This window comes from Aulostomus chinensis, chromosome 9 (assembly GCF_037954235.1).
Source record: "Aulostomus chinensis isolate RoL2024-O1b breed Wild chromosome 9, RoL_Achi_v1.0, whole genome shotgun sequence".
Taxonomy (NCBI): domain Eukaryota; kingdom Metazoa; phylum Chordata; class Actinopteri; order Syngnathiformes; family Aulostomidae; genus Aulostomus; species Aulostomus chinensis.
Window position 1 is genome coordinate 17,002,055 of NC_141328.1, and position 18,353 is coordinate 17,020,407.

The 18,353-nt window shown below is 42.6% G+C and overlaps 1 protein-coding gene across 1 annotated transcript; it reads left to right on the forward strand.

Annotated features, from left to right (window-relative positions):
- Positions 1-745: 745 nt before the first annotated feature.
- Positions 746-17,328, forward strand: sdcbp2 (syndecan binding protein (syntenin) 2). Its single transcript, XM_086214008.1, has 9 exons — positions 746-912; positions 6,256-6,307; positions 6,733-6,829; positions 9,991-10,091; positions 10,855-11,019; positions 12,855-13,030; positions 14,084-14,255; positions 14,875-14,966; positions 16,912-17,328. The coding sequence occupies exons 2-9, from the start codon at positions 6,257-6,259 to the stop codon at positions 16,964-16,966; spliced, it is 909 nt and encodes a 302-aa protein (XP_086070134.1). The 5' UTR covers positions 746-912; position 6,256; the 3' UTR covers positions 16,967-17,328.
- The last annotated feature ends 1,025 nt before the right edge of the window (positions 17,329-18,353 follow it).

Below are 18,353 nucleotides of genomic sequence, written 5' to 3' on the forward strand. Positions count from 1 at the left end.
GGGCTCCGATTCACAAATCTAAATCAGCCTCGGGGTTGGTGGCTTGTGTCCGTGCTCCTCGTGTCCTTATGCTGAAGTGTCACTGGGCAAGATGCTGATCCTGCATTTCTCCTGATGCTCAGGTCAGCACCCAGGATGGTAGCTGGAGGGTTTCAGAAAAATGTAAATACAGTCCATGGTAAAGTGCTTTTTGTAATTTGTATAACGGTGATAGCTCCAATGTGTGGATGCTGACTGTTTCCACAGTCAAGTCTCTTGTTAAGTCCAGATCTTGTAATTCTTTCATCAGAAATGAAGATAAATTAGGCATTTGAAGTTAATTGGGCATACACACTGTAACAACCCCACTATTTTGTACTATGTCAATTTATATGAAAATCAGGAACATGGATTTATGTAAATAACAATGAATAGACTAAAAAATAATACTTCAGATGAGGAAAAAAATAGGGGACAGGTACATTCCATTAATATATATTTGGGATGAGGAAAAAAAAACGTAATTCCTCATTAAAGGTTCACTATATAATTTTACTTTTTAAAATCCTTTCAATTATAGTCATGATCTTCGTTTTGATTATTAAATTCTCTAAATTCACATTAGTTCACATTTGTGGAATTTTGAGTAACCTTTGCTATCCCACATGTATGATTAATTTTTAATCCTCTAACAAAAAAAACAAAAAAAATCATCATATGACCGAAGTCCATGTGACCGATACGAGGCGTGGCCTGGGACGTAACGTCGCGTCGGTTGCATGGGCAGGAATCAGCAGTGACATCACTTTCCAGAATTCCCCTTCACCAACGACGAGCGACGAGCAGAGAAAAAGAACGTTCAGTGAGGAGAAAACACGCAGCCTGAGATCAAGAACATATCAACGAGCCAAGTTTCCAGCCGAGTCATTACAGGTGAGACTATCTGTGACGTTCGCTAATCTTTGTACCACGGCTAACGGTAGCATACATCTTAGTGTCGTTTAGCCTAGCTAGCCGCTGTGTTTATGTGAGATTCTTTAGGAACAAAGAAGGGCATCTTAGCGAGTCGGCCACTTTTGTCTTCATTCATACATCTATTTGGTTTATTGTACTGCTAACAAACTCTTTGCTCTTTTCTTGTTTTGCAAATTAAGCCAGCCTTCCGTAATGTTAGCCCAGAGACACCGTAATGTTAGCTAACGTTGATATGCAATATTTTAACGACGTCGTAACTAGTTTACTACCCCCACTGTGGCTGGTCGTTAACTAATTAATAAATACGAAAATTTGCTACAACGTCATAGCATTTGAAGTGACTCACGTTGTGCAATGTAATTATTATAAATGCTGCTTGATATCTCCGAGCCGAAGAACTTCCTGTGTTTTGGTGATAGCTGGTGTTGGTTTGGGCAGGAGAATGGGATATTATCCCTCTGTAACACGTGAATTATTTGTTGAGGTGTGAGCACTTGGGGAACATTATATTGTGCCATTTTAAAAGCAGATCTCCTGTCAGTCCCTCTTCTTCCGCACTCTTGTTTGCCAGCCATATGAAAAACCGGAAAAATCTGGCAATCTTTTCCATTTTTACCATGTCGTTTGTTTACCGACTCCTCATCTTTTGGATCGCAAACAATGGCGTCACAGCCTTGGGCACAACAGTTATGCAACAGTACCTGATGGGAGACTTGCCAAGTTTTCTTTTCCCCTGTATTTTTTTCTGTTACTTTTCCCATGATCCTTCCCAATAGTGCCCCTTGTTTACTTTAAGTTCAGGAATGATTCCAGGATTAGGAATTATGTCATTGTAAGAGCTGCCGGGTGTCTGAACACCAATATTTTCCAGGCTTATTCACTTACCTCTGGCTTTCTACGTGTGAGCGAAGGAGTTTAAAATGAGCAAACAAACACAGCTGAAAGGTAAACACTCAAATGTATTAAATGGCCTCCATTGTGTCCGTCAACACAATAACGTGCTTGTGTGAGGGGACAGAATGGAGTAGCGGCTGAAGTAGCAGCAAGTGTGAGATGTCAGAGTGATCCCCTTGTTTCAGGAAGTAGTTTTCACTTGCTAGGATCAAAATAAGTGTTTGAATTTACAAGGCGGAGTAGTGATCTCTCGTGTTTTGGAATGTTTTTTTTTTGCTCTTTTTAACACATGAATAACTTGTCTTGAGAAGGTTTATATTGACAGGAAATGGTCTAATATGATCTTCAATTAGGTTTATGAAAGTGAGGGGCATTTATTTGGTTGAATTACATTTTTAGTAGGATTGGAAAACAACTGAACTGATACATTTTGACTTGTATATTAAAAAAGATACATAAAGTTAAAAATGTTTTTAAAGCAATTGCCCCAATGCCTGGATTTGGCTTGTAAATGGAGAACTGTGAGTAATGTGTTTAGGGCAGTCGTATGTTTTGGACTGCACTTTCAACCCATAAAAGAATAAAACTCAACCTTTTTTTTAGTCTTAGCACAATCATTGTCTGTGAACATTTGAACGGTTTTTAATGATAAATGAAAAATAACACAAATTGTGACCTTTAAGTTTTATTGCTTAATATTTTTTCCCATAGCATTTACTCAAACCTATTCACTTCCTCTTTCTTACTCTTCAGTTACAGACGGTATCGTCACACGCCTTGTGACTGAGACACAGTTGCATTGTAGTGAGGCTTTAGTGATGCCCCTGTCTTGCTTTTTTTCTTTTAACGTGTTGACTTGGATAAAAAAGACAACTATATCACTGTGTAAAGATCTGATGCACAGAATCAGTTTGTCATGACTAATCCTCATTTAATTGGAGATTTTCTGTCAAATACATTAAATCCAGTGTTTTCTTCATCAGGTCGTGGTCTGCCGTCTTAATGGCTGTGCCTGACCTCACGTTGCCCCACATCCAAATAAGAGCAGCGGTGATTTGTCAATTTATGAAATACCAGAGAATCAGTCTTATCTGAATAACTTGGAATGTAAAGATGCTCTCTTCATCATGTTTGACGGTAAAAGATTAATCATCTTGGTAATTTGTAAGCTTAGTTGGAAACAGGGACGCCACGAGGAATATTGAAACCTATTTTTGCATTTGTTTTACCATTTCCTAGATTGAGTAATTGATTGAGAAAATATGCTGCCGATGAATCATGGAGACAAATATCAGTTAAACCCCTAACTGTGTGTGTCAATTTGGGATAAAACCATCCATCCCTTTTCTACCGCTTATCCTGTCAAGGGTCGTGGGGGTCCGGGGGGGGGGGTGGATGAAGCCTATCCCAGCAGCCTGTACACCCTGGACAGGTCACCAGTCCATCACAGGGCCAACACATAGAGACAGACAACCATTCACACTCACAGTCACACCTACGGTCAATTTAGAGTATCAATCAGCCTCGTCCCCTCTTGATGTCTTTGGACTGTGGGAGGAAGCTGGAGTACCAGAGAGAACCCACACAGGAACAGGGAGAACATGCAGACTCCGTAGAGAAAGATCCCGTGCTCAAGCTGAGGCTCGAACCTGGAACCGTCTTGTTGTGAGGGGACAGTGCTGACCACTGCACCACCGTGCCACCCGGGGATAAAACCAAACCATAAAACAGCAAATGGTTATACAACCCAAGTGTGGTTTTACTGTCATTTGCTGGAGGTATTTTTTTCTTTCGCTTAATGTACAAACCTGAAATGAACCAAAAATTGTGTCTCAAAAACTGCAACACAAACCAGAAACCAGGTGCTGAACCAGAACCACTGAACCCCAAGTGTTTAAAGCCCTGTCTACGCATTGTGGTCAACGAGGGAATAATACACTGTTACTGGTATTTTTAATGATAGTACCAGAATGAGTCAGCACCTATTTTGGGGAATTCATAATTTATGTAAGATGCAGCTGTTCAAATCTAAGTGATATCAACAAAATGCAGTGAAGAATCAAAACTACTCAGGTGAAATAGTCCAAATCATTTATATATATTACCTTGTGGACATTGACAACTGTTGCTGTTTTTAAAAACATGTTGTAGGTAATTACAAAACCGGTACCGTTGAATTGTGATGGACAGTTTAGCAAACTGATCTTCTGGATTCATTTCCTGATGAGATGGCACATGGTGTGATCTGCAGATATGGATGATCAGCGTCAGCCACAAAGGCACCACCTCCAGTGCGAGGTTGCTGTGCACAACGTGACGCTGTGACGCCTGTCTGCTTCAAAATCCGAGAGAACCAAAAATGTCGGCTGTGTTCATGTTCGTGTGTTGTGTTGTGTGATCGCTCATGCCAAATATGATACCTGACCGTAAGGATGAGTTTGAGAAAACAAATTCCACTACGGAAGATTCTTGATGATCTCTGAAATTAGGGGGTGGTATGTATGTAATTAGTTTTGATTATCAGCTCAGATAAGTTGCAATACATCTGGAAAAATAGATCCAATACTCTGCATACTTGCTCACATACTTGACTCCTCTCAGAAATCATTAGCCAAAATGACAAAAATACTGAACCGTCTGTGAAAGGTCAACAATGCTGGTTTATTTATCTATGATAGAAGTAGCAACTAGCAACTAGCTTCTTCCACTGTTCAGTTAACAGATTAGAAACCAGTGTGTAGGCTGAAATAGGAGCATTAAAGTAAATGAAGGCAAAATAAGAGTACATTACATGTATGCAGACAGTAGACTAAGATTTCTTATTACTTGTCTTTCTGCTTGTCATTGCTCCACTGCATACCTTCAACCGTTCAGCTGTACTGTCACAGTGTGCATTACATCAGTCAGCTGACTGTTGTCTTTCATTTCCTCTTCTCTCTTCAGGCTGTTGCTTGTTTATGTTGCATGGTAATGTGGTTTTCTGAGTCTAAATTGCATTAGAGATGGACCACAAGGGGCTTGGGTTGAGACTGGCATTATGGCTCATAACATCATGGAAAACTAGGAACCCATCGACATCACGGGTCCTTCTTTTTCTCCTCCCTCACATGTATCATGTTTTGCTGCAGTTTGCATAAAAGTTTCCCGTCACGAATACATGAATTCTTGAATACCACTGTTTGAACTCCAGGAGTTGACCAACCTCTGTCCTCGATTCACTGTTACTGCGGTCCGCATGATCATCAAAGCTCCACACGGACACGCCCAACAGAATGTAATCCTCTGTGAAGTCACAAACACATGACAGACATCGCAACAAGTCGCTAATGATTGACGTTATACTGGAGACGTACCAGCATCATATCTGTGTTATCTGTACTTAGCGTGCTGTTACTCTTCTAATTGGAGCGGTAAGCTGATGTCTTCATCTTATAGTTATTCCTCTATCATCCAGTTAATAAATGCAGTTTGATATAGTTGAGCTGCGCAGTGAAATCGATATATTGTGAGAATTATTTATTTTTCAACATAACATATCAATATTTCAGCCCTTAGTGTAATTCAGTTTAAGACTTGGAAAGAAATCCTCCTCTCCTTTAGATGTCACTGCACGGTCAGTTGCCTCCCATCACCTTCATGCAGCTGTGGATTATGTTGTATTGCAATATTTTACAGCTTTTTGATTTGTTTATTTGTGTCCGAATGGTTTTCTGAAAGCACCGTGAAACAACATACAACCACAAAGCAACACAAAGTGACTCGAGGCTTTAGTGCTCAGAAACACGGAAGCCTACTCAGAACCTTGGATATTCCCGGTCCTCTATCCCATCCCTCTAAACGGGGCTTTTAAATGTGTCAGGGTGCAGGGTAACCATCCTTTACAGGCCACCAATCTGTCACTTTGTGGTTCCAAGAAAATTTCACATTGCTTCCTTTTCCGATGTTTTATAGACAATGGAAATGAATATTAATAGTTGCTGTATATTTTAAGAGCTGGCAGTGTAAACGGATTCCGCGTCTCGTGTGTTCTCAGCTGAGTGATAGAAGAGAATAAGTGTACAATTCATGCTTTTTTGCCTCAGGAAGGGAATTTTGACTTTTCCGGTTACACTGACAATATATTGATAATCACAATTGCTGTGTCATGATTGCATTGTCACTAAACCCCAGTAAGCAGAGATAAGTTTTTTTTTTTTAATGTACTATTTTCCAACTAGAACCCCTCCCGCGTGCAACCATAACCTTGATGCAGTGCAGTCATATTGTGAGTGGAATAGTCTGCTCATGCAGCCCATTTCAAATTACAGCGAGCATGAGCTTGTTGAGACAGGTTGTTTTCTCACTCAGCTCTTTCATCTGCCCTTTCTCAAGGTCCTCCACTCACAGAAGCTTCTTTTCTCTCCGCAGGATGTCTCTCTATCCATCTCTCGAGGACCTCAAGGTCGACAAGGTCATCAAGGTAAAATGCATCCTGTTCTACAAGTCGTACACATGATCAGACATTGTGATGCTTGGAAGTACGCTGTACAGGCTACTTTAAATATTTGGAGAGAAACGAATATGAACTTTTTCGAATGGAGATTTTGTAACACATCGGAACGTCATTACAGATTTTGGTTGAAGATTTTCTGCTTTTTGGTTCCAGTCATCATACTTCTGCAGGGTTTTTGGAGGAATATGGATGGTTTTTTTTAAACAAAAAATGTTTTATACAAGTAGTTTGTGCCTTAGGGGTTAGGGCTTACATGTTTTTGTTAACCCATAAATTAGGATCAGTATGGGTTCTTTCAGCCAACACATTGGATTTTTCAGGAAATGACTTCTGTGGCAACCAACATGACATCCTGTATTTATTTTAACTTAATGGATACATTTTCTGCTTAGGCCCAGGCCCAGTTTGCCCAGACGACCACCCCCATGCCCGCCATCACTGAGGGAACCTACCAGCCGCAGCCTGTCACCGCTGAGATGCCAGGATCAAGTGAGTCTCATATGTACTGATCACAGTTTCAGGGAATGTTTCATCCCACTGTTGTGATACAAAGTCATGTCGAAGCAGAACTCTCAGTCAGGTTACAAACCTTTGTTGCCTTCTTCCTCCACCGTGGAGGAGACTATCGCTCACTAAGTGAACTAATATCTTCACCAGTGTCAGCTCACTATGTTCTGTTAGTCACTGAAGAAGACAGGAGGACAGGAGACAGAGAAAGACCAGTACAGTGGGATGGGGGTTGTGTTATTTTTTGGAAATAGAAGGAGTGACCAGGTCCTCCAGCACTGGTATGATTTCTCGTTTCATCCATGTTTGTCACGCTGTTTCTTTTCTCCCTCGTTCCAGCTCTTCTCAGGGATTTAATTTTTTTGTGAAAGATAATGAGAAAACAACTTTCCTGCTTATTCCTCCTCATTTTTTCCACTTATCCCATTTATGCCCTCCTTCAGTTTCTCTTTCTCTATGTAGATAAAAAAGTCCCGTGGGCTTTTGGGCTTTTGTTTTTACCTCAGTAGAGCTAGCTCTGAGTCGCCATGGAGACCTGCTCTGGCAGCTGTGCTGGGACAGGGCATGATGGGGGGGAAAGGAAGAGGAGGAAAAGTTGGTTTGAATGGGAGGGAGGAGGGAGAGACATAGGGGTGTAGGAGTGAGTTAGAGGAGAGAAGGAGGAGTTTGGAATGTGGAATGAGTTTGGAAGTAGAAAATGGCCCCCTTGACCTCTTCTCACCTTCTTGGGAAAAATGCTAAGATGTGGACAAATCCTAAAACAGCCCCGTGGTCATCAAACACAAGAATGTGAATTATGATATTATGATAGGACTAAAAACAGGCATATCAGTCAGTGAAATTACCAGAAGTTACGACCGCAGGTTCTCATTTACTCCCTGACTACTGCCCACATATTCTAGCAAACTGCAGAAACTATGAAATAGTATTGAGCCGCTCACTCCCAAGCTAGCTCCCATTTTATTTGTAGGAGTGGTTGTGTGTGTGTGTGTGTGTGGGGGGGGGGGGGGGGGGGGATGGGTGGGGGGTGGATCATGCAAGAGAGCACAAAAACTTTAATAAGGAAGAGAGAAGTTATGACTCGGCAATCTCCATTCCCTGAAATGGTAGAACAGTGTAGTTTGGTAGAGCAGAGCGTTGGAATACAGAGTGAATCATCATCCGCATTGTTTCATCAGAAGCTTGAGGAAGTGACCAACTGAAGCAGTTGACTTGAGACTCATTTTATACCCGATACCCTCCAAGTATCTTTAGCTTGAAGCTAACCACGATTGACTACCAGTAGCAGCTACCTGGACCAAACAACAGCAAGATTGTCTGTTTACAAACCTGCAAGAGCGTCAACCAGTTTAATTCACATCTTCTGTTTTTCTAACGTTGATTTCAGCTAAAAACAAACCGTAACACTTAAAGCTCGGCATAAAGCGCTACCAGCTGGCACATTCTGTTGAACCAGTCAGCTCGCACTCGTTCGTGGTAGCGCCAGACAGGAAGCATGTTTGATGAATTTATGGATTATACTGGATGATGCACTAAAGAGTTTGTAAACTGATTTTTTGGAGGGTTTTTGCTGTTGTTAGCTGTCATTTACTACTAGCTACAAACTACGTGGCTGGCTCTTCCTGTATTCTGGAGTCACAGAGAAGTGATGCAGGAGGGGAAATAACGTATTTGTGAGGTCAAGATTATTCTATTATTCGCTGCTAAATACACTTTTTGAGTGAAATATCGCTTTAACCGTACTGTAATAAATCAACTTTGATTTAAAAAAAAAAAAAAAAAAGGTCTGTGTACATAAGGGAATGTCAAGGTGCCTTTCCGTTGATCAAAAGATGTGATATTGCCTAGAGGCTGAAAACACTCTGCAGATTAAACGAATTTCTCTTTAATTGTATGACTTTTGAATAAATCTGTAAACTGCAGAGTTGCAAGCGTTGAGGAGCAAAACAAGGGGCCTTGGCTGCAGAACCCAGAGTAAGACTTGGAATGATCAGCCCACTGATAATGCAGCTGTGCAGTGATCAGGAGCACATCCTCTCTTCTAGTGTTGACAGGAAGTGTCTTCTCCTGAACTAAACAGTACAGCATATCATCTTTGCCCTTATTACTACACATGGCATTTTCCTTGTACCTCTATTCTCAGGAAATCAATGTAAATGGCCAGCAAAGTATGCACATTCACGTATTCCACTTTGGAGTCCATTCTTTCTCCCGTACGTCTTTCTTTTACCCTTGGCAGGATAAATGCAGTAATCAGTGCTCTGCTGCAGCCTTTTGTTGCCAGGACAGTGGCGCAGTCATGAAGAAGATAAGTGTGACAGACCACTAAACACTATCCAAATGGAAAACTAGAGTCTGTAAAACAGGAAGCCCAAACTCAACTCTTGACACGTAACTGACATCTCCACTTGGGTATGAAATTCAAAAGAAACAGCTGAGGAGGAAAGAGAGACCTTCTGACTCATAACGGATGTCGGCAATAAGCATTTAGACTTTAGCCTCCTGTACACAGCCAGTTCAAGTCAGGAATGTTGTGCCGTGTGGTGAAAATGTCCAGAGATTGAGTGACAGATCCACCAGAGGAGGTAGTACCAGCGCAGAATGGATGTCTGTTTATCACCCGGGTGAAAGCTCACCCGTCACACGGCGCCCCTCTACAGTGACATGCCAAAATGTGATATGACCTCACTGCCCAGGGTTGGTATTACATTTTCTTCTTAGGTTCTGTGTAAACCAAACAATACAATAGTGGGGTCACTCCTGTGGGAGTATTGTGGAATCTGTGTGTATGAGGCAGACTGAGGACATGGACCATTGCTCGCAATAAAAACTTCTAGTGGCCTTTCCATCATAGCAATTAATACTGACGCCAGGAAAGATTTATTTCACTGCAGCGTGGAGTTCTCATCCAGTGAAGGGCTCTGTGTTATGCTTGATTTAACTGTAAAGGTAATGAGGTTGAAAGAAAGGAGGAGGTTGCCATATTACTGGACTGGTTAGCTGACCTCTCCTCTCTCTCCTCCCTACCGAACCACCTTCCTCTTCCACTTCACCTCTCCCACCTGGTGACCCTCCCCCCATCTGCTCCCCTCACCCCAATTCTTCTCTGTGTCCCCCCCCCCCCCCTTCCCTTATTCTCCCAGGCTTGTACCCAAATCTGGAGGAGCTGGGAGAGTACATGGGGCTGAGTCTCAACAGTGATGAAGTCCAGAGGAACATGGCCCTGGTGCCTGTCGCTGATAATGTAAGTGTTTTGTTTGTGTCTCAGGCTTGTCCATCCAGGCTTGTTATGTTTTGATACATTAGAAGTATGATTTTATGTGCAAAAATTAAAAAAACAACAACAACAACAAAGACCTGAAGTAGATTGTCTCTCAAAGTTAACTGCCTTCCTTCGGCAGATAAAACACTGTTTAGAGTGAAAAGAGCCCTGAGCTGCAGATATGTCAGTGCACAACAGTATTCTGTTCCTAGAGATCCACACTACTGAATGACTCACCACAGGCTCAGCAGTGTGTGGGAGGTTGTGATATCTTTACTCCCCTTCATTTTTGTGTGTGTGTGTGTGTGTGTGTGTGTGTGTGTGTGTGTGTGTGTGTGTTGTGTGTGTACACATGCGGCCCCTGCTGAAGGCTAGCATCACCCTAGCTTCACAGCTGGCTTTTAACCATCTGCGCTCTCTGATATTTTCACCCCTACAAATGCCTTTACTGGTTTATTAATTTCTGTACTGGCTGCAAAGCCTATTAGTGCAGAGGTTTTTAAAAGCAGTGCCTGGAGCATCCCTGATTTCATTCACTGGAGGAGGAGGAAGAGATGAAAACGAATCCTCCCACGTGCTGTACCTCCATTTGACGCAGCATTCCTTTTTAACGCCCGCTGCATTTGAATGTAACATTCCTCCTTTAATCCCTCTCTCCCTCTCACCCTGCCCCCACTCAATTTCCCTCTCATTCTCTTTCAACCCACCTCTTCCACTTTGTTCCACTTCCTCTCCCCCTCCTCAGCAAGTGGCAGTGCCCACCTTCTCAGGCGTCGGAGGAATGGTGCGGCCAGTGACAGGGGCAGATGTTGGCATCAGGAGGGCGGAAATTCGCCAAGGGCTGAGGGAAGTAATCCTGTGCAAGGATCAGGACAGCAAGGTTGGACTTCGACTCAGGGCCATCGACAACGTGAGTCAGCATCGCTAACTCTGACAGGCACCTACATCCTTATTAATTATTGAGGCCAAGCCTTTCTGAGGAGAAACACACCCCTCTCCTCCATGAGATCTCCATATCAGGGCCGAGATCTGTGGAACCTTGAGTCCCGAGCATCATGTCTGTTGTGAATTACTCCTGCTTAAAATAAGGTCACATCGTAAGAACTGTTCAAGACCATTTTTTATTACCCTAATTAACCATTTAGAATAAGAAAATTATTTTATTTCAAACATGGCATCACCAGTGTCAACTCTCTCACTGTCAGAGGGTGACGTGAATTCCGATGACTTATACCTGTTCCGCAAGTGTTCTGCAACGAGGGAACAGGTTTCAATACAATGAATCATCTGATCATCACTATAAAAGTGCAGCTCACTGGTCCAGCTCGTTAGGGTTTGATTTGTTGATTTTGTACAAATTGCCAAATATAATGTCAGTTCTTGTTTTTTAAAACCTTCTCTTTTAAAAGGGCATTTTTAAAAAATCAATAAACATTAACGAATCAGTGTGTTTTTTTTACCTCAAGCTAACCTTTCCAGCAGCTCCGCAGGTGGATTTATTGTTTCTAAAAACTATTCTTTCTTTTTGAAGATAGATAGACGGATAGATTGATTGATTGGCTTTATTGATCCCCAAACCAGAAAATTCAGAAAGAACACGGGGCATAAAATGCAGCGCACACTATATACAATAAATATACATTATGCAATAAATAGGAAAATGGAAAAAAGGAGTAAGATAAATAAACGGTGCAATGAAAATAAGATATGTGTGCAAAAAACTGGTTGTAAGGTGCAGGTGGTTAAAAACTGTCAAGTAAGGAGTGAACTGTTGTAAAGGGGGGTGGTATTTGGCAGGAAAGACTTCTCAAAAGTGTCCAGCTTGAGAGCAGTCACAGAGCCAGGCTTCTTAATTATTTGATTAAGTCTGCTGGTATCGCTGGCTCTGACGCTGCCAGCCCAACAAACAGCAGCAAAGAAAATGGCACTGGAAACAACAGACTGGTAGAATATCTCCAACATCTTGCTGCACATTTTGAAGGATCAATATTTCCTTCATGTTCACGATTTTCATCGTCATATTTTTCAGAGCTCAGAAATATTGCGCGAAACTAAATGTTAGTCGTTCTTTGTGAGTTGATGACACGATGGTGTTAATGGTCACGTATCATCACATGTTCGTCTCAGGCCGCTGCATTGAACCAATCAAAATTTTGTTACGGTAAACGTTGTGATATCGTCAGATATTTTACATGTCATCGTTCAAAGAATCCGTTTTGATAACGTATAGTAATGAGATGGGGTCTACTCCTCTAATGCAAGCTAACTATGAATATCATTGGATGTGTTGCTCAAATTAGCATCTAAAACAGTGTCTGCTTCTCATCAATAGTAAGTGCAATGAATCATTCATGTGCCGCGAGACAAACAACTTGAGAGTACTTGCGAGTGCTAATCGGCTCCTGAACACATAAATGATTCAGTTGAGTTGTTGAGTTACGCTAATACAGCAGCATCCTGGGAGGTGAGCACAAGAGCCCCAGAAGAAAAACACACTCTGCTACATCCTCAAACCATGAAACTTGTCAGGAACTTTTTCAAACACTGCTGCTGAACCTGTATTGTGTCTTTCCTTTCTGACTTTTTCAAGTCGTGCAGGAATGTCTCTGCTTTCATCTTCAAAACGTTTGGCCCCTTATGTGTTCTCTTGAGTAGCTCCTTTGTTTTCCCCTCTAATATCAGCTTCTGTCTTCTGCCTCTATCTGTTGGACCCATTCAAAGTGTTTTCTCTCTTGTCTGTCTCAGGGAGTGTTTATCCAGTTGGTTCAGGCCAATTCTCCTGCCGCCCTGGCCGGGCTGCGCTTCGGGGACCAGGTTCTTCAGATCAACGGCCAAAACTGTGCTGGTTGGAGTGTAGACAAGGCTCACAAGGCTCTGAAGGCTGCAGCAGAGACACGCATTGAGATGGTGGTTAGGGACAGGTGAGATGCATTTGTGTGTTCTGTTCATTAAAAATGTTACGCCTTTATGTAGTTCAGCAAAGTAAAATAAAATAAAATTACACTTTCCTGTTCTATACACCACTTAAAGCCATTTCGGTGTAGAATTCGGAGTTTACTACAAGCACCTGAATGCAGCGGGAAGTAGCTGATTTGATGTGCCGCTTGTTTGTCTCTTTGACCAGTAAAAGCACTGCTAGTACAATCTTCTTTGCTGATAATAAGTAGCATCAGAGCACAGCGATTCAGTGCAATTTTCCAATCTCAAGTATGTGAACTCAGGGTGACTCACCGCTGCACCCAAATTATTTTTCACATTCACTTAAGGCAGCAGAGTGCTTTTACAGCTCAGCTGTTCTGAAGGAGAGCAGCTTTACAGCGCCAGCAGGCTCAGGCAGACCAACCTCAGCACAGTGTTTCGATGTTGCTGATCGTGATGCATTCAGATGCCGGCATCTTCTTGGTTTCTGAGCTTTAGGGGGAGCAGAGGGTGTCTCCAGAATACAAAAGAGGGGGTTGGGAAACTTTTTTTTTTCACCTCGTCATGGATGAGTTAGGGTTTAACATTAATTATTAAACTACTTAATTTTTCTGATCATTGTCGGTCAGTGGGAGTTTTTGGTCTTTAGAACAGGGATCAGTGTTATCCCAGATAGAAACACTGGCATTTTCCAGACATTTCTTGCCAATTAATCATTCTATACATCTTTAACACCCCAAACATAAGAGGATTGGGCCAGGAAATAATGTTTCAGTAACATTTAAGTAGGTGGTAATAATGTCTCATTCAGTGTGCTCTAATTCAGAGATGAAGTGGCAGTATTTTGGCGCCCTCTGCTGGCTGTCCCATCAATTACACCTGCGGTTGAGCTTTCATTGGCTCCAAGAAAACCCTAACCTTTAACTCGTGAAATCCTTGTTTCCTGTATCCTCGTTTTAACATGATGATGTCACATGAACATTCACAAATAGAAATAATGAGTTAGCATGTCCTGCTCAACCCAAGAAACCCAAACGCCGCTTGTTTGTTTCCAGGCCATTTCAGCGCACGGTCACCATGCACAAAGACAGCTCAGGTCATGTTGGATTCATCTACAAGTCTGGTAAAATCACCTCGTTGGTCAAGGATGGTTCTGCTGCCCGCAACGGCCTGCTGACGGACCATTACATCTGTGAGATCAACGGACAAAATGTGATCGGCCTCAAGGTTGGACGCTTGTTTCAGTTTCTTTTTCTCAGCCAACATCAGTGATTCTTTGAAAATGCTCTTAGCTTTGTCCTACAATGTAGAGAATATGTCACATTTCCGATGCTCCAATGATGTTTGTTTTGATTTATCACCGATTTGCGCCTCATAATGGCAGAGTGTAGTGTAACAGGGGGACGTACAGCGACTTTTAAGTAAGTTCAGTGTTGACATGTGACTAGTTTCCTTGGTATCAGTAGTTTGCCTTAGGTCCAGTGTTTTGTGCGGTAGGTGTGTCATGTATTCTGCTTTGTGATGACTCACTCGCTCCTGTAATTCGTCTCCGTTGATCTGCATTTACACCATGACTGCAAATTTCGAAACTTTCAACGGTCACTGCCTCTCTTCACACAATTGTTACATCGAAATGATCCCGTTTTCTCCATTAAGTATTTATATTTCCCCTGCAGATGCAAGTATGGGATTTTGATGATTGTGTAAAGAGTCGCCTTTTGCAGTCTTACCTATTTTAAAGCTGATGCCTGAAAAATATTAGAGAAAAACTTTCATATAAATGTTTGAGTATTGAATGACTTTTCAGGGGGAACCTCATGCTATTGTACCTGTTTGAATATTTCAGGATTCCCAGATCAAGGATATTCTGACCACCTCCCCGACCGCCATGACCATCACCATGATGCCCAAGTTCATCTATGAACACATGATCAAGAGGTAGGACTCTGAGTGTCAGTGCTGCTATTCACACTGAAGTACACGGGTCAAAGCGGGTTTTTGTACCACGTTTGCTCGGCTCGTGTGAGCTCCCGCTGTGAAGGCCTGTGTTTTTCTCTCTCGTACGTCATCGCGCTGACATCATCATTCCACAAAAAAGTGCGCCGTCTTCTCATAAATCACTGTGTCCCGTACGGTTCCAGAAATCTGTCGCCGGATCTCCTCTTCACCGCGGATGGCGAGCAGCTCGTGACTTCACGATCTTGCCAGTGCGCTGCCATGATCGATTAAAAAAGTGTGCAAGATTGCAATACGAGTTGTTTATAAACACGGTCGCGCCTGCACAGTTCACCTTAGGGTGCCCGGTTGGTGGGAGTTCCCGAGCAGAGATTAATTCCCATAAGATCATCTCACATGTAAATTGTTAGAAAAAAAGAGTGTAATAGAGTCTGGGGGACATCAACAGGAAGACTGATGTTATGACAGAGGCCAAAACTTTATTGAGAGACGAGTGAGGAGCTCTCACAGCGCAGGCCAGCCCAGTTTTTTTTCATTTATTTTTTCCCGGAGCTTCCACAATGACAGCCTGACAGGCGGCACGGCGACAAAATCAGAATGCAACAGGACGGTCGCGTGAAACCGGAGACAACGCGAGTTGCCTTTTCACACTGCAGGCGAGCTGCTAAATACCCGGGTCGCTTGGAGGGACGCGGGTCGATGTGCCGAGTCGACCCTTTCAAAGTCCCCAAACACCCGTTTTTGGTGCAGTGTGAAAGGGGTTTTAGTGAAATGTGATAGAAAGGGCGGTTAGCACCTTCAGAGGGATCCAGAGCAGAAGAGTAAGATGAGGTGAAGAGTTGATGGTTCATACTCATCCACAAGAAAGCGAGAGAGCGGGAAAGTGGGGGGGAGGGGGTGGGAGACAAAGAGACTCCGCTTGTGCTCCATGTCGTTGCGGAAGGAGCCCTGCTGCTGCTGTCCCACATCCCACTTTTTGAATTGTTCCGGGGAGAGAACCCAGGCTACGAGGCTGGGATGGCCTCAGTAATCCGTTACTTGGTGTTGGGAAGAAACTCGCTCATGTGTTTGATTACTGTCTGGATCAGTTACATATTAAATGAAACACAGCCCTTCCACTGAAGTGGAATAAAAACAGCAATGGTTTTGCTGGCATGAAGAGGTTTATTCTGAAAACATCTTAGTTAACGTTGCGTAAGTGTCTAAGCTAAACTTTTCCATTCATGCGTGCCCCGCCCACCGAGTAAATATCAAGAGGGTTTTTTTGTTGTTGATTTTTAATCCAAAGTCAATCTTTTCTCTTAATGTAAACACAAACATCTAATGACTCATCAAGCGCGAGTGGGCGTGTATTAACGGTGCATCAAATGAAAATGTTTCCTGATTTTCTTGCCCATCCCACACGTATTAGACACCATGGCTCCAAACCAGTTTACCCCGTCTAGAATTGCAAGTGGGTGGCAAACAGGCGCTAAATTCTTTTGAGTGTCACGCAACCACATGAAAGATGGAATTAACAACATTGACGTTGGCGGAGGGTTACGGGGAAGGAGGGAAGTAGTCACTCCACTGGTAAAACTGTTTGAATTGTTTGGTCGTGAGTTCAGCAGGCACAGACATCCGGTGGGCATGCTCAGTAATGTGGGGCGGGTTCATGTTATTAGCTGATCTAGTTGTCCATTGTGGTTCCACCAAATACATGTAAATATATGGTTTCTGCTTCAAGGGACTTTTAATTTACATCTTGAATGAACTCAAATGAAATTTCTCTGTGTCCTGAAATGAAATTCTCACTTTAAAAAATAAGAACGATAAATAAAGACAAAGCACGTCTGCAAGAGAGGGAGGTTCAAGCAGCCAGTCAGTCCTTCTGACTGTGGACAAGGTTACATTGAGTCGTCTCACTGATGTGCTTTGTTCCCTGCAGGATGTCCAGCGGCCTGCTGCGGTCAGCCATGGATCACTCCGTCCCAGAGGTGTGAGGACCAGGACAAGGAAGAGTGTACAATCCACCGAGATATCTCTCCTTGTCTCTTCATCTGTCTCTCTTCTGTCTTCATCCCTGAATCATCATAATCATCATCATCAACGCCTTTACTCATCCATCACTTCATCTTAAAATGCCTTTTTTTTCTATTTTTCACATCACTTATGTTCGGTTTACCTCCTGTTCTTCACGTTGTCCTCTCTTGACACATCTAGTACTTTTTTTTTTATATGTTAACCTTGTAGTCCAAGTATTGTTGGAATTTTTTTTTTATTTAATTTTTGTTGTTGTTGTTGTTTTTTTTTTGTATTTGAGATCAAGAATAGTCCAAGACATTTTTTTAAGCCATGCACACTATCATGAGTCCAGAGCTTCCTCCTCATTGCGGAGATGAATCATTGCAACTTTTGGTTGAAAATGCTGTACAAAGTAAAAGGGGGTCAGCTGTGGAAGCCCTTTCATGTAAATAACAGCTGCGCCCTCAGCCCCTGCACTTGGCCCCTCATGTGCGTACCTGAATAATCTGAGCTGGATTAAGTGCAAAATTTGGCAGTTTCCAGTCATTTTTACTCGGCCAGTAAAAAAAACCTAACCGGTTTTTAACAAGTTTTTAGTTTAAACCATTTTTAGCGTCGGCAGCGAGACGAGACGTTCTTCTTCTTCTTCTTCTTTTTTTTTCTAATGTTCCCTTCAGTTTCTACCTTTTCCAGTAGAGAGCGATGTATCATTGTACTACGTTTCCAGTTGTCGCGAGGAGACTGAGGCGTTGAGCTGGCAGCTACCGGCGGCTCAACGCCTCATGCACATTCCAGGGGGAGAGCGTAGGGAAAGGGGCCGCGGTGGATGGTTGTCGCCCTATGCAGCTGGAACTCAGCCCTGTCCAACAAACAGTGGAGCCAGGAGACAGTGAAAGATCATAGTACATCATGGGATTGGCCATCAGGCTTAGATTCCTATGGTCTTAAAACTGTGATTGGGGGGGGGGGGCGGGGGGGGTCATCACAGGTTATAGTTTGGACAGGGTGTGTGCTGGGCCACTAAGTGCACTTTCCACTACTTTATATAGAGGTTGTCTTTCCTGTTTCCATTGCAATATCTATTTTTTTTTAATTACATGGTGTCTGTGGTGCCTCACGTGACTGAGATCCCCTCCATACGTTCTATACTAACTGTAGGAAGCTGCTTAAATTTGATGCTGAAAATCCTCCGCTCAAGCAGAAGCCATTTAAAGTGACACTTCACCCAAAAAGGGTTATTTGCCTTTGAAAATAAAAGAAGGCCAAAGCTCACAAAGATTTGCTGTTGTTGTTTTTTACAATACAAAACTATCCAAAAATAAACATTTTCAAACGCAAAAGCACTTCTGCTGTAGTCGGCAGGTC

What these genes read in the sequence shown, in the direction of transcription:
- sdcbp2 (XM_086214008.1), top strand. Translation starts at nt 6,257, where the DNA reads ATGTCTCTCTATCCATCTCTCGAGGACCTCAAGGTCGACAAGGTCATC. An exon ending in TGGTGCCTGTCGCTGATAAT is followed by an intron (nt 10,092 to 10,854) that starts GTAAGTGTTTTG and finishes CCCCCTCCTCAG; the next exon opens with CAAGTGGCAGTGCCCACCTT. An exon ending in TATGAACACATGATCAAGAG is followed by an intron (nt 14,967 to 16,911) that starts GTAGGACTCTGA and finishes TGTTCCCTGCAG; the next exon opens with GATGTCCAGCGGCCTGCTGC.